Source organism: Xiphophorus hellerii, chromosome 1 (assembly GCF_003331165.1).
Source record: "Xiphophorus hellerii strain 12219 chromosome 1, Xiphophorus_hellerii-4.1, whole genome shotgun sequence".
In the NCBI taxonomy this organism is placed as follows: domain Eukaryota; kingdom Metazoa; phylum Chordata; class Actinopteri; order Cyprinodontiformes; family Poeciliidae; genus Xiphophorus; species Xiphophorus hellerii.
Genome location: NC_045672.1, coordinates 19,723,407 through 19,739,849, shown reverse-complemented (window position 1 = coordinate 19,739,849; position 16,443 = coordinate 19,723,407). Strand labels below are relative to the sequence as shown.

General features: G+C 38.4%; 1 protein-coding gene across 3 annotated transcripts in view; it reads left to right on the top strand.

Annotated features, from left to right (window-relative positions):
- The first annotated feature begins 1,667 nt into the window (after positions 1 to 1,667).
- Positions 1,668 to 16,443, top strand: part of slc2a4rg (SLC2A4 regulator) — a 45,507-nt gene continuing 30,731 nt past the window's right edge. For 2 of the 3 annotated variants that reach the window (XM_032576300.1, XM_032576289.1), the window contains exons 1-2: positions 1,668 to 2,141; positions 3,659 to 3,894. In XM_032576300.1, coding sequence (XP_032432191.1) covers positions 1,890 to 2,141; positions 3,659 to 3,894 — 488 coding nt within the window. In that variant the 5' untranslated portion in view covers positions 1,668 to 1,889. Of the gene's footprint in view, positions 2,146 to 3,658; positions 3,895 to 16,443 lie in introns of all 3 variants that reach the window. The other variant, XM_032576307.1, reaches the window with a different exon arrangement.

Here is a 16,443-nt window from a genome sequence, read left to right as displayed (position 1 = left end):
GTGAAAGTAGTAAGTCTGTTGGGCTACTCTTTGGCACTCAGACAACAATTCTGAGAGTAACACTGCTGGACAGGGCATGTTTTTGTTTTTTAAAAAAGAACAGTTTTTTTTAAGCCAATAGAAACCATGGCATCCTGTTCTATAAGTTCCAAAACTATGACTATTGTTTGGAAAATATATGAGTAAGTAATAGCTTTAAAATGATTGATTTCCAGAGGTATGTTATGATGATTGTTGTTTGAAAAGAGCTGGAGATTTTATAAAATATTTTCTAATCAAACCATTTACTTTACTTTTAGGGGTAAAGGGTATTGTAAAGTTAATAAAACTTTAGGGGCCCCTGAGATTGCATTGAACTCAAAGATGTTTTATTGATTGATTGATTTGCCAATTTTAAATTCATAAGCCAGTTTGTTGTGTCTTGTTTAAACTCATTAGGTAAGAATTTGAAGCTTCACAGCTGTAACTACTACACCCTTTACTCATGCACCAGAGGAAACTTGCAATTTTCTGCAGAGCTACAGTGCATCCAGAAAGTATTCACATTGCTACACTTTTTCCACAATTTGTTATGTTACAACATTATTCAAAATTGCATTAAATTAATCTCTTTCCTGAAAACTACACACAAATACGGCATTATGACACTGTGGAAAAAAGGTTTTAGAAATTTTAGCAAATTTATTATATAAATCTATATTAGGTCCAACAGTTGACAGGGCAGGTCAAAGGTCAAACACCAAGAATGAAATCAAAGAAATTGTCTGCAGACCTCTGAGACAGGGTTGTCTTGAAGCATGAATCTGGGAAAGGAAATTAAAATATTCTGCTGATTTGGAGGTCCCAATGAGCTCAGTTGAATCTCATTGAACATCTCTGGAAAGATTTGAAAATGGCTCACAAGCATCTCCATCCAGCATGATGAAACTTGAGAATCAAGGATAGGTGCACTAAGCTTGTGGCATCATAAAAGACTTGAGAATGTAACTACTGCTAAAAGTGGATCAAGGTGTAAACTGTGGCTTAAATGTGATTCTTTGGTTTCCCATTTTAATACATTTGCAAAAATCCTACATTTTTCTCCACATTGCCATAATGAGGTATTTCTGTGTAGAATTTCCAAGAAAGATTTTAATTTAATACAATTTATTATAAAGGTGTGGCATAACAAAATGTGTTAAAAGTGAAGTGCTGCGAATACTTTCCAGATCCACAGGACTTCCTTACAATGTGCCCCACACTATTTTTGTTATTGTGCCTAACTACTTCACGACCTTACGTGAGGAGAAAAAAAAAGCATAGTAGTTTGAATCAACAGTTAAAATAAACTTTATCCACCATGATTTTAGATCCACTATGTCACCGGTTAATTTGCATAAGCGTTACTGCGCAGTTTGCTTCTGGGGCTGAAGGCTGTTTTGCCCCTGCTCAACACCGGCTCTTCGTCGACAAACACCGGCCGGTAAACTGCTGCTCACGCCCCCTTTTCTTTTCCTCCCGCATTACTTAGACTTAAAAAAACGTGATTGACACGAGCAAAACAACCAATCACAGGCAGTCTCGATGTGGACGCGTGCCAAAGTGACATGTTTATGTACGAGTCGGACCAATGGGAGCTTAGATGAGGGGGCGTGGCATTGGTTTGGAGGAAAGAGGCAAAACAATCTTTTTATCCTCCTAACCGGGCGGCTTTTTGGATATCTTGGGCTGCGGCGGTGACGGCAGCGGTGGAAAAAACTTCACATGTAGACTAGAATAGAAGTTAGGACTCAAATAGCTCCTATCAAACTGCGACAATCCCAATAAATGTATCTAATTCCCGCAATTTGCACTAAAACCCTACAGAAAGCCGACATTCTTCCTTTAGTCTCCTCTCTCCTTGACTAAATATGGAGTCCAAATGCATTTTGGAAAAGTCGTCGGTCGGGACAAGCGTCGGTGGAGTCGTGGACTTCAACTACCGGCCGGGTCGCTACAACAGCCGGGTCCCAGCGGTGGCAAAAAGCAGCTTCACACCGGGGCCCATCTTTTACAAATGCGTAACGGACGGAGGCTCGACGGCGGCGGTTAAAAACGAGCGAACTTCGTCCGTCGGTAGCGGGCACTCACCGGGCGTTGGAATATTACAAAACGTGGAAAAAGTGAGTTCTTTCTCTAAGCTTTCAAAGTCACATATATACCCACGTAGCCACGCAGATATCACAGAGTCAGACTGGGTTAACATGAGGGTATAGTTTGACATATGCCGCTAATGGCTTGTAACGGTGACGACCACGATGCTCGCATGAGACAGCTACAACTGTTGGCTTGTTTTTACATGTTTTTTATTGGATAAAGTGGTTTTTTTAAAGGGCCAGTTTCACTAAAGCGTCAATTAAAGTGTTTATCTTGGGTTTTAACCGCTTTAAATGGCTGCTTATTCTGTGAGCAAAGTTTACAGCATAAAGGGGGGCAGGGATTCTAAACTACATGATTTACCCCCTCCCCCATGTCTTAAGGGTGGAGCTACAGTGAGCTTCCTGGCTGCGCAGGCCCGGTTCCTTCACGCAAACTCTCCAAAAATACTAATTTGATTTTATATGATTATTTTGTATTTGTTTACTTTGTCCTTTGCTTCTGCTTTTTATTTGCATCACGTTTGGATTTAAATAACATTTTCAGCCGTTAGTTGCTTTCTGAAAAGAACAAAATAAATACATATGTTTTTTTAGCAGTATAGAATAAATTAATTTTATTAATGTATCAGTCAGGTTTTTACGGAGGTAAGACCGTTGCCTTGCCGCGTGTTTATGTCAGTGGTTCTTACTGGGGGCGGGCCCCCTGGAGGTATATAGTTACTGTAGGAGGGGGTGGGGAAGAGCAAAAGACCGATGGCTGGAGGGGGGTATTAAACGAAACTGGGTTAAATCAATATGATTTATTCTATGGTCTGACCATTTTCATATGCCATATGCTGAGCTTGATTGTCTGTGCTAAAATCCACCTAAAACACACAGTTCCATCACAGTTGTTAATGATTGATTGGGAGAAAAAATGAGCGAGCTACAGTACTGTTTGGGGTGGAGTGAACTTTTTATGGCTTCTGGAAGAGAGAGAAGGGAGGGGGGGCAGTCAGTCTGCCAAAGTTTTGAAAACGTTGGTTTATATTAACATATCTTTTTGGCATTAACTCAGAGGGATAGTTTGGATTTTCTGAAGTGAGGTTCTGTGAAAATATAAGTGATAGTTCTACCAGTACTGTAATAGAAAAAAAGTGACTTGCAGTGAGTTTGTGGAAAAATGAAGAAGTCTTCAGAGTGGCAAAATGCCAACAGCTAGTCAGGCAGACCAAGTGTTTAGCTGTTTTGGGGATTTTGTAACAAGTCAAACTGAAAATGTTTAAGTGGAAAATTGGGCAATAATAGCAGATATTAAGCACCAATATTTTCATGAGAGACAGTTGCTAGGTTTGTGATTTTTCTCAGCCAAGCAGCATGCAAGTGACTATGCTACTGTTTTATTGCCATTGCTTGCTATGGGTATAAATCCACCTAATCAGCTGTTCCACCTGATCAACATCCTCAGGAGACCTGGGAAAACACAGGGATGTACAATTCTTTAACTACTTGGAATGATAAAGGGAAGTTCAGTTTCTTTTTCTTTCTGCTTCATTTTCCAGACAGTCGTCAGAGACCAAAAAGACATTGGTTCCACTGGGATCCTGAAGAGGGCCAGTCCTACCCTCTGCCTTGGCATGGGCAGGCAGTTGCCAGGCAGCTCCATAAGTTTGGACATCAGAAACCCAGGAAAACAGGCAGAGCTGGCCAACAGCTTCAGGCCAGCACAGGGGCAAAATGTCCCACAGGCAGAGATACAACCCTTTCCCTCCTCCCACATCCCAGTCCCCAGAAACAGGTAGGAAAACTGAGGCCAGCAACAGTTGTGGGCCCATTTATTTTTGGTTTTGTTTGTGGACCGCATCGTTTAACTTGTAGACAAAGCCCCATTTTGCATTTTTGCACAAACACACTCCTTCTGCCAGCTCATAGGATTCTGAGGCACAGAGGTATTTTGCTGTGTGTGGCTCTTGTGCCCGAGGCTAATTTGGCTGTGACTTTGTTGTCATAAAAGCAATTGGCTCTGGCAGTTTGTGCATTGAGCTCTGACTTGTGTTCATAAGGTCTTAAGAGAAGTGAAATACACCATCTGCCTATAACCGTCCAGTGGTTTTGGTCTGAATGGTGTGGGAGTGTACTGGTTAACTGACCGCATGTTTAGTGCTCCATCCAGAATAGTTTCGAAATACTATTCCTTTGGAGAGCCAGAGTTTGCAGTCAGAGCCAGAATTGCTCAATCTGCTTGACCGAAGGAGGGGAAAAACAAGGAGGCAGGCTACTGATAAGTCAGTTTAACTGCTTTTGGGGAAGTTTTTTATTAGTCCAAAGTCATCATATTGACTGTTTTAAGTTATATTCCTCTTCAGAGTCCATTTAATGTGTTAGCTGCTTTCTTCATCTAGATGGGAAGATAAACTTTATTGTTTCTGCTTGTATGTGGTGGCATTGTTGTTTCCTCTGTTTTAGCTGTTTCACTTCATTTTCCAATACAGTTGTATCCACAGCCTTCTTGGTGTAAGCTACACACACATGCAGACTGTTGTCTGAAAAACAAACAGAACGAGCTCGCAGCGATAAGCTTAATGCACTGATAAGTGATTATGTAATATGAAAGAGGACTGGGAGTTGAGATATTGGTTGCTCTTTGTGTCTATCGGTTGCTCTTTGTGTCAAGTCCCTACCTGTTTGTCAGATGACTCTTGGAGATTATTAAAATGCCTGGAGGGCGTACAGTGTAAAAACTAAACAACTTAATTTTTTTCCCTGTCTGTTAGCTCAGTGTAGTAGATATATTCCAAAGTAACTTAAAAAAACTGATTGCTGCTGCACTGAACAAACATAATATTTGAGAAAGGGTGTGTATGGTTAAGGGGCTTTCAACACCACACTCATTTACTTCCATCTCAACATGTGAATTTCACGTGTCAGTGATCATTTATACTATGTTGTGAGTGAAAATCTCTTGGGAGCCTGCAAGACTGACTCTACTTTTAAATCAGAACAAACTGCTTGAATTCAATATAGTGCCTATGATGGCCAAGAAAGCATCTATTTTTGTCTCTTATGTACACATGCTGACCAGATGTAAAGCTTCAGTACGATCATAGCAATCTCACTGAGCACACTGCTACCACATTAACAAATTCAGCGTTGACATTATTCAGACTGTAAGAGAGATTGCATAACATTATATAACGGTGTGGTCATAAAAGTGAAGTCTGTTTGTTGCACTGTTGACCTTTTCTAATATTGCAGGGAGTTTGCCAGACTAAGATTTGTGTTTGTTTTGCATTCATTGTCAAGGAACTATGTTTTTTACAATTAAATCATGTCATGATTATACATATCCCTCAACCCTTTGCTGCTTCTAATCAAAATCTATAAAGTTTGTTATAACTGGATACGTTTTCATGGATTCTGCTAGTTTATCTTTAAGTTTTTTTAAATTCCTGAAAAGAATGACAATCCGGATAAATGTATCTAACATCTGTCAAACACTGGGGCATCGCTTCCTGCCAGCTGAACAATGCATTTATTTTGGATTTTTGTTTAATTTAGCATGAACTCAGATACGTTTTTGTCCTTGATACCAGTAATTGAAGAAAAAACTATTTTGATGCTACTTGATCCCAATATTGCAATAAAATGAATTCCCTGGAAATCCTTCAAAACTCAGTAGTTTGAAGGAAAGTATGGTAACACATTTGATTTTTTTGTAGTACAAGGTCTACTGTGATTGTGTTTTTCTTCTTTTGTTCACCACTGACTTTTCAGACTGTACGATATCCATTTTTCTTGATGGTGAAAAATATTTTGTCACAACAAGAGTTTCTAGCGGAACAGCCTTTTGTTCTATTTATATTCAAGTAAATCTAGCTACAGTCTGCAACAAAGTGTGTTTTACTTTTGTTAACAGAGTTTTTATGCAGGGTTGTTTTTGGAAGTGCTAAGCTAATGCTAGCATTTTTACTTCCTGTTTTGATATGACTTGTTGAGAATTTAGCTCCTAAGTTATTTAAATGGGGTTCCATCAGGAAATTACCCTGCTTCATAAACTCAGTGATTTCTTTTGATCATCAAAACATTGGTGAATAGTTTTTAATAGTTTTTCATTGTAGATGTAACTCTAGTGGGTTTGAATCTGTCATTTTGATAAGACAAACCACAGTAGTTTCAATAGTCAAAATAATTCTCACACAAACAGACTGATTTAAAAAGAAATATTCGCATAAATTGCGGGAATCTGATATCGATCATTTAAAACGCTTTGATTTGGACATCTTATATATTGGAAAACAAGCAAAAGTTTATCAACAAAATAGCAGCCTGTTTTAAAAACTTGTCAGTTCATTTAAAGGTATTACTTTGGATTTGGTGTATCGGGTGAATAAAATGTACCTTAAATGGACCAGTCTTCATCTAATTCTGACTCTATTTGTTAACCAGATGAGTATGTGGCATTAATCACAATTTATTAGAGATCCACTGGTCAGGCTTTTCCTGGATGATAAAAATTTCTAGTTTTGTTAGAAATGTGACCTGATTCTGATGTTATGAGATGTATGAGAAACATGAAACGTCTTTTTTTTTTTTTATTGAGAAAGAATTTTTAAATCCATCAGAAAATGAAAGAAAAAAAAATTGAATCATCCCCCATGTATTCATCAGTAATATACCCTGTATGTAGCTATTAAAAAAGTGCTTCACAAAAATCAGATTTTGAAAAATTTCACCTAAAGACAAAAATAATTTAATTGTAACGATGGGGAGGGGGTGTATGAAATATCAATCCTGTTAAGTTTGCATTAGTGGGTGTAACCAGGAGTGTGTTTGCTGCACTCTGTACCCTGTTTCAGATAACGTCAACAAAACCATTCATCTTCATTTGTTTCCCAACAGCTTAGTTAATACTATTTCTGTGTCACAGGATTATGTGTGCTTAAGAAGACTTTTTGCTGGGAAGACGTGGCTCACCCCTCTGTGTGTTTTGTATTGGTTCAGTTTTCTGCATTTTGTATCTTGTGCAAAACTCTTCACTTTCATGGTTTGTCTTGTTGGTTTGCAAACTCTGCAAAGTAGGTCACTATCCCTTCGGCAAGTCTGGACAAAAACCCTCAGAATGAGAGAGAAAGAGCCAATGCACCTACTCACATGTGTGCTTATTTGATTAACAAAACTAAAACCCCCTGAACATCTTTCAAAACTCCCACCCGTTTTGTCAACTGCACCCCCTCCTAAGAGAGTCCTGTGTCTGATTAAGTCTCTCTTGCACTCACACCCTAAAGCAAAGCGTGTTCGACCTGTCAATTCTCATCAGCATGGGATCCAGTACCCTAATATTGAACAGAGACTAGTTGAAATGAGCAAGAAAAAAAATACAGTAAGGCCTGATGAGATGAACAGGGGAGGGGTTACTTTATTTTGATGAGAAGAGTTTGTCTCTCTTATCTGTCCTTGGTCAGGTACACGGTCGGCTAGCATGAATGGAAAACACTGAGTTGGCATAAACACGACACCCAAGCAACCGGCAGTGAAGGGAGGGGGCAGTGGATAGGATTTGTGGTGTATCTCTTCTATATTTACTGATATTCTGTTTGGATAAGAGTCAATGGGACTTTTTGGGCAGGAGGGAGTGAAGTTCACCTCTCAAATTCACCTGACCATGACCATTACACCTACCGATTCTCCACTCCTAGAGGAGACATTTCAGCTGGTTGTTGAACGTCAGAGTCGGTGAAACAGCACCCCATCCCCCAATCTAGTCTGGGATGACTAACCCACATTCAAACCCCTGACATTGCCTCCTGAGAAACACAATCCACTGCTTTTTAGGTGACTGTTTTCTTACATTTCAGTAGTTTGAACTTGTCAGTGTTATCTTTAGTTTTAAAAGAATTCCTTCTGAACCTGATGATCCGTTTTCACATGTCGCGTCAGCCCCTTTTTTCCTCTCTCACTCTCAAACCGCAAGAGGTTGAAGCTTTTGCACTGACAGGCAAGGGTGAAAGGTCACCCCTCAATGAATGGAGTTATGCAGGAGGGGCGGGCCTAGATCAGGACGCAAACAGGCATCTGGCACGTCTGGTAGGTCAACTTCAGGATCTGGGTCGCAGAGCTGCGCCAGCAATTTAAAACCACAGATGATAAGTGACATCTCATCATTTAACACTGCAGCTTTATTATCTCCAGATTGAGAGGCGGGTGGACAAATGAGAAGCTTGTACATAGTACATATTTTGACAATGTAGTATCATGTTTGTGGCTCATCAACCACTAAATAAACCGACTGATAGAAGTTCAATTTAAATTATTGTATTTAAAACGACAAGCAAATTTTTACTTGTGTGTGAGCACAGTCATCAAATTAGTAAACGGCTGGAGTTGTTTTAGCTAATTGATGTAAATAAGGAAAATTCTAGGTCCAGTTCAGCTTGTTTTGTTGCAAAAGTATTTTTAAATGGAGAAAATCTAACCTTCACATAACCTATGAGACTGTACATTGGTGTAAATGAATGCTTAAGCACTGTGTATCTTTTCTTTAGTGCAGCACCTCTTAAGGACCAACAGGAGAGGAACTTCTTTTTGAACAATCCCTGCAGTAAAATGCTTCATCTCTTGTTCACCCACACTAATAGTCACTCACATAAGGTCTCCTGTTCTGCCACAGCAGCGTTTAGAAACAACTCAGTCGACTGTCATTCCTTTTTCTCAGTAGATCTCTCTGTCCCTCTACCCAACAAAGTCTCCATACCAACCAGCAGCTGTTGTGCGCCGCTCCTCCTCCCCTTTTCCACCAGCATCAGCTGCATCTAATTTTTTGCCTTCTCTCAACTTTACAGTATCTTTCACACAACCGTTGTCATTCTTTTAACAGCTCTGGGGCCTCAATCATAAAGCTTGCATGCGCACAAAAAATGTGCGGCGCCATATTTTACGCACAAGTCGGCTTGTATAAAAATTAACTTTGCGTCAAAGTTTGGGTAAACATACACGCCCTTTTGGCAGCCACGCAAACTTTTTCTGTGGACAATATCAAACTACAAAGCGTCAAAACTCATCCAAATACACTGAAGTCTGACTACATTCTGTGTCATTTAGACCAAGAAGCACCAAACCTGATGTTTTTCTTGATTTTAATATTTTATTGTTTAAAGGTAAACGATGAAACTGAACCGCATTTATCCTCAGACAATAAGCTAACACGCACACAAAATAAAGAAAATAAAAGTATGTGAAAACCTCGCTCGAATATAAATAGTACTTTTCCTCAGTTTTTGTCTCATAAAGGTGTAACATCATTCTCACTAAAAGAAGAAAACAGGGTTGGATCAGCAGATTAACTCAAACCTGCTGATTAAAAATAATCAACAGGTTTGACTATTTTTAAGGTGATCAAGGTGTGTATGCAATCACACGTAAGTAGCTGCGCAAAGGCAGTGTTGTATAGTAACGAAGTAAAAATACTTCACTACTTTACTTAAGTACATTTTGGAGTACTTCATACTTTCCTGGAGTATGAAAATGTTTGATGACTTTCACTTTTACTTCACTATATTTCCGAACTCAATTGCGTACTTTTACTCCGATACATTTTCAATGTGTGGTTTAGTTACTCGTTACAAAAAAGCGAGAGAGAGAAACGAAGTGTTTTGACCCCACCTACTGATTAGCAAGCAGGCTACCGAACAAAGTCGTAGCCTGCTTGCCTGGCTTGTTCATCACCTCCAATAGGATACACCTGTTTCGCTTCTCCCATTGTTGGGGAAATCAGAAATCAACAGAGAAGAGTGCTGCCCGCACTGACGCGGCTCAGGGATTACGTGACACGCAGCGCCGTGCCCTATAATCCACTGTAAGCTATGTAATGTGTTTTGAGGCAATTGACCAAAATCCCGGACAATTTTTAAATTCCCCCCGGACATCTTTTTAGGTCTGAAAAGTAGGACATGTCCGGGAAAAAGAGGACGTCTGGTCACCCTAGTTCAATGGGGGACAGAAGCCATAGCGATAGCAATTTAGACTAAATTTAACGAATATAGGAAAGGCATGCAAGTTCAAAACCACAAACCATTAACATGTGCTACTCTTTAAAACTGGAACAATTTATTAGCAGGTTTCATTTTGCCTGCACTTGGTTGGGTACATTATTTTAAGTTTATTTGACAAGTTTACCAAGATATAAGAAATGTCATTCAAACTTGCCTTGTTTTACTTTTTACTTGTACTTTTCATTACATTACTTGAGTACATCCATTTTTACAGTAATTTCCATACTTAAGTACAAGAAGTTTCAGATACTTTAAGACTTTTACTCAAGTAACATTTCAGTCAGTGACTTCGACTTTTACCAAAGTCGTATTTTGGAGAGGTACTTGTACTTTTACTTGACTCTGAGATTCCAGTACTTTATACAACACTGCGCAAAGGTGTGCCGCGTAATTGTAGAGCTCTTTGGCTCCGGTGGAGAACATCGCCAATGGAATAATTCAGAGGGAGCGTTTGTTCAGAGATCATATTGATCTGCTGGGAAATGTTGATGATGGTTTATGAGCGTCTAGATTGCTCACACTGATCATCCTGGATCTCTGAGCAAAACTTAAAGAAGGAGCCGTGCGGTACCGGTACCGGTCCAGCTGCAGTCATCCTTCAGTCGAGCCATGCCCGCTTTGTGAATGCGCCTTATGCATAAAGCATCTTTATTCTGTAAATGTACAACTTATGCACATGATTCTACTATTTAGAATAAACGTCCACATTCCCCACTCAAAGGACTCTGACATGCTGTCATTCTTTAAATCCCTGCTGGACGCGCTACTGTTCTAACAGGCATTTGCACGATATTAATTTGGATTTTTTGTTTTTTTAAATGTATTTTTGCTTTTGTGAGGTGACATTGTGTGCCCTCAAAGCACCTTTTAAATAAAACATTTTATTATTATTATTACAAATACTTATACTGCTTCACACAAGGACGTTGCCATGGTTATTGCTTTATGTGGTGGCAGACTTCCGAGTATTTATACTAATTTACATATGTATTTGTGGGTGGCGACAGGGCGGACCAGCAGCTGCGCTCTATTTCCCGCAAATTAGGATTTATAAAGGAAGGTGCGCGGCCACGTGCGTGCGCACGGCTTTATGCATCCGATTTTTTTTTGTGAGCCGCACTTTAAATTTTTCCATACGCCAAGTTTTAGTGTGAAAACTGCGCACTCTTTTATGCGTGAGGCCCCTGGTTTCCTATGACTGACGTGCATGCAAACAAACAATAAAAATAGGTGCAAACAGGTTTATTTAACTTTTTTTTTTCTGTTACACGTTATTCGTAAAAATGAACAAAATTGGTTCAACACTTTTCATTTGCCTTTTATAACAATACATCCTACTTTGTTTCTCTTGCGCTCTTTTTTCTGAAAGGTAGCGTAAATCCTCTTGAAATCCAAAGGAGATGAAGGCAGTATCTCATCTTCTTGTCTTAGCTGTCAGAAAGTTTTTTTTAATTTTTTTATTCCTTATTAAAATTTACAGTGAGGATAACGACTGTATTCACTGGAACCTAGGAGACAGGAGCTCCTCTGCATTAATGTATTGTTATCCTCCATCGAAACCTCTATATTAAAATTCTTATGTAAATTAAAGACATCTGTGTTATTTCTACTGTACTTATCAGTACAGTAGTCAGAGACAAAAAGGTAAGAAGTGAAAGAATGTAGTAAGATCCCCCCCAAAAAATGCAAACTAGGGAGCAAAAATAACTTGGGTTAATCATTGCTTTTGATGTTGAGGGTCAGAGACCTCAAAATAAATAAAGTTTAAAGTAACGGGAGGGACGTACTAACAATATGTATGTTACAGCCTGAAACATGCCCACGCTCAGACATGCACACATGTCTTTATGGAGAATGTTGCAATATTCATCTGCATAAAAAGCTAAAATGTGTTCGTTTATAGCTTTCTAGAAAATATAGGGTAATTTTAATGGCTCCATGCATTTCTTCCCTCTGTTGTCTGTCATGTAAAAATAAGTTTGAAGAACTAAAAGTTAATGCGCAATGCTCAGTTACCTTTTTTTTTCTTTGTGCATGAGATGACTGGTATTATATCCCATATATGAGCTTGTAATTTAGACACTGTATCCTGTTTTATTTTGTAGATTTGAGTAATTATTTAATTTTATTTGTGTCTCCTCAAATATGTCAACTATACCAGCACCTCACTAAAGCAGCATTTAGAAAGAGAAAGACTCACTGTAGAGGTTTCTTTCTACATGCTGAGAAACTTCAGCTGTCCGTGACCTCAGTTCCACCTGAAGGATTATTGACATTACTGTCTTTTGCTTTATTGCGGAAGAGAGCAGTAGTGAACTTCTGCCATTTCAATCGATTTTGTGGTGTAAAGTTAAACATTGTGGACAGTGATTTGTCAAAATGCCAGGGCCTCAGAGGGAGTAAGTAAATCAAAGAGTGAAGAAACAACTCAAGGGGAGTGTGTAGATTAAATATCTTCTGTTGTGCTTGAAATAACTTCACCAATACTCCACTTTGAAGATTAAAGCTTAAATCAACATATTTAAAAAAAATACATACATGCCACACCCAAGCTGTGAAAACCAGCAAGCCCAGTTTCTTTTAAGCTCCTAGAACCCCCTTGTGCTTTGTGGAAGTTTCTTCAAGTGTGTGTTTAGACATGCACATCTTTAACAATAGGGCTTTGTTGGATTGGATAATGAATTATAACCGTGCCCTCCGACAACTAGTACTGACAGACGGGCAATCAGTTCTACAAATGAAAGCGGTTGTGTGTTTTCCAATTTTATCTGATATTACGCATCAGAAGCACAATGCTAAGATAGGAATTCATGCACAGAGTGACATAGTTAGGCTTCATTATCACATATCTGCTAGTGTTGCTGTTGTCTTCTAAACTCTTGGCCATTGCATCATTGGAGTGTGCTTGCTATGTCCTGCTGAACCAGCCCAGTAGCTCACCTGTTATCATATGGGGCCTGACACATTTGTATGGTTCTTCAAAACATTTCAGTGTAGATCGTGACTGAGGTGACTAAATCCAGTTTTAATTTAAGGGGTTTACCAAAAATATAGCATTTGTAAAGAGTGGGTTGAAAAAAAATCTTCAAACGCTTTAAATAGGTATTTTCCATGAAAGAACCCTCAATCTTGAACTGGTTCTAATAGGGTGCCTTCAAACTTTCGTGCCTTGTTGAGAGCTGACACCTGTTTTTATCAGTTTGGGGAGCCAGATAAGTGTTGTCAACAGTGGGTATTCTACAGCATAGTAGAGAGTGTTGTAGCAAGATGGCAGCGCTGGCTGAGTTGTGCGTATTAGTTCTTTGTTCACATATCGTCCTTTAGTTTAACAATTCACAGACATTTCAGCTGATCACCAATACAGCGTTTACTCTTAACGTAGATGGCCTATCTACAGCCCTATTGTCCACGCTCAAAATAAAATCAGCTGCTTGGTTTCCTCAACAGATAAGTGCACATTCTTCGTTCCTATGATTTATTTTGGTTGTTTCTTTGTTCAGTTGACTAGGCTTTTTCTCCAGGTGTTGACCAGTGCGTGGGTGATGTAATGGTTCACACAGAAAAATCAGTTGAACCATAGTTAGCGCTGTGAAACTTCCTTTTTTGCTGTTAAAACACAGGACAATAATTCAAAACTTTATTTGAGAACCGTAATGGACCCTAAACTGTGTAAATGTGGAAAAGTCCTAACATTTAAAAGTAAAATGTCTTAAAACTATTTAATATTTGATCAATTTAAATTAAAATAAATGTTAAATGCCAGAGGAAAACAAAAAAACGACACTGAAGATCAGTTGAAAATGGAGATCTTGGAACTGTCTGATGGATATGCTGTTTTTGAAAGTTTGGTAACATGCTTAGTACTCATACACATTTGTGTTCAGGGGCTGTGAGCTCTGACTGGAATATATATTTATACATATAATATTCCAGGTTTTTAATCTCAGAGAGGGGACATTTATCTTAGTACATGAGGAAGTCCAGAAAAATTGTGGAATATCTTCTAACATTTCCATGCATCCCAGAGTTAAAAAATACTTTTAAATGTCTGTTTAAAGACTCTGTAGAAATCTGTTTATTGGTTCTTGGGTATTTGTGGAGAAAACCTCAGCCAAAAGTCAAAATGACAACATACAGACAACAAATTAGAACTCTAATCAAGATGAAAACCATTTTTATCACGGCTTTAAAAAAAAAAAGAGGCCTATTGCACAATTCAGATTTTTCACTCCTCTGTCTTTCAGTTCATGCTCTTCTAACTTACAGGCTAGAACTTAGTTCTAAAAGAGTTTACATAGTTTACATAGAGTTTTGTTGGTAGTACATACAGTATATTGTACTACCGACAAATAGTAATATTAGTATTTCTTTACCAATATTTCCTAGACTAAGATGATAAACTTTCTAAATCTGCTTTTGTTTGTCCAATTTGTGATTTGTTTTTCTAAAACTATGGTGGTCTAATTTAGGAAACCATTTTGTTAAACCATTTTTAATAAATATGTTTGTGGTAAATCAAATTGCTTCATTTGAAACTTTATGGTTGATTAAAAATAAACACCACAATACAAAAACTGCACAACAGTTCAAATATTTGTATATCCCGTATATGTTTTAGATGAGCAACACTATTAAACAACCTGAACTCTTATTATTGCCTTGATAAGGTAGAGTGGTTTGTCACTTGGAGAGTTCATAAGGTTGTGCTCAAACCCAACATAAACATAAATTATGTTGGGTTTGAGCACAAACATGCCACTACACAGAGCTGAAATGTATGAAGCTTTTCTCTCAGATGCAGAGTAAGGTATGGATCAGTGTTCAAATAACCTCTAGAAGTCACAGCTCTTCTGTGGTGAAGCAATACTGAGAGGTTTTACATACTGTATACTCTAACTGTTTCCTCATTAGCTGCTGTTCCACCCACAGTGGGCTTTAATACAAAACTCCAAAAGTCTATTGTTTGGCTTTGATGGAGCAATAAACACTGTTGCAGTGATTCCCAGTTTAGAGTAATTGAAGGAAGTTTCTCTTGTTTGTAATTTGGAATCAGAGCAGAAGAATGATGATCCAGTAAGATGTTCAGCTGCTTCAGTTTTTCCTCGCTCTTGCTCAATCTGCTCCAATCCGGTTTGAACCCAGAATCAACACCACCGTCTCAGTTGGTTGGATTTACACTATGTTTTACTCACCATAATTGCACCATAAGGAAAAGATGGAAAGAATGAAACTGGGAGAGACAGGAGTAAGGGAATAGCTCAAAAGTTTGGTGTCAGTTTTTGGACACTTAGAGAAAGAAATAGATATATCATCCTTGAATGTGAACCATTAAATTATGTTCTTTATTTGGCATTCATAGCTTAGCTTAATTTCCCTCAGTAAATTGCTGAATGATGAACTGGCAATCTCTCCAAGTAAACCACACCCCAGTGACCGCTGTAGATGCCACTGCAGCCTCCACCCCGCGGTGACCCTGCAGGGATTAGCGGATACAGGCGAGATTATGTCTTGTGAATACTTCAGTGTATTCGCAGAGTAAAGATGTCTTGAAGTATTCATGGTTAAGAAGTTCAGCGTTAAGTTAATGAAGACCATTGCTAGGAAAATTTTATCAATAAATTTGAGTGATTTGTCTAAATTTAAAAGTGGAGTTGCCAGGGCAGCCTGAACTGAAGAGTTGCTTACACTTTAAGCGCAAAGCTTTTTTTTTTTTTTTTTTTTTTTTTTTTTACAAAAAAGCATTTTGATTCTTTTTAATTTAAATAAAAAATTTAAATTAAAAAGAATCATTTACCTTGTATGTTTAAGTCTGAGAGAGTAGAGATTTGGCAGGGAAAAACCTGACTGTTCAACAGACGGGACTCTTCAGCCATTTACAAAACATGACTTTTTCTCTGGGCCAGAGCTGAGCCTGGCAAGCTCTCCCATCTGGCTGTCAGTTGGAATTTGGCTGCACGAAAATGCACAAATGTAGACTCACCAGTTGCGTCCAGCTTGCAATTATTTTTTTCCATTTTTATGAAAGTAAGTAGTCATATTTCAGCTTTTCTTGCAACAAAGAATAAAGAATATGTTCATAAACAATGGGTTGTAATGCCCTCCCAGTCATTTACAAGCAATTTTCTTGTAAAATAGTAAAAATGAGCAAGGATATGCTCATTTTATGATCATTGTGACTTTAGTGTTTTCATAATATGCTCTTATTGCTTCCATTCATCTTAATAACTATCCCTTTGTTGGCACAGAGGGTAGAAATTGAGAACCTATTGCTTTATATATTCCGAACAATCAAAATGTTC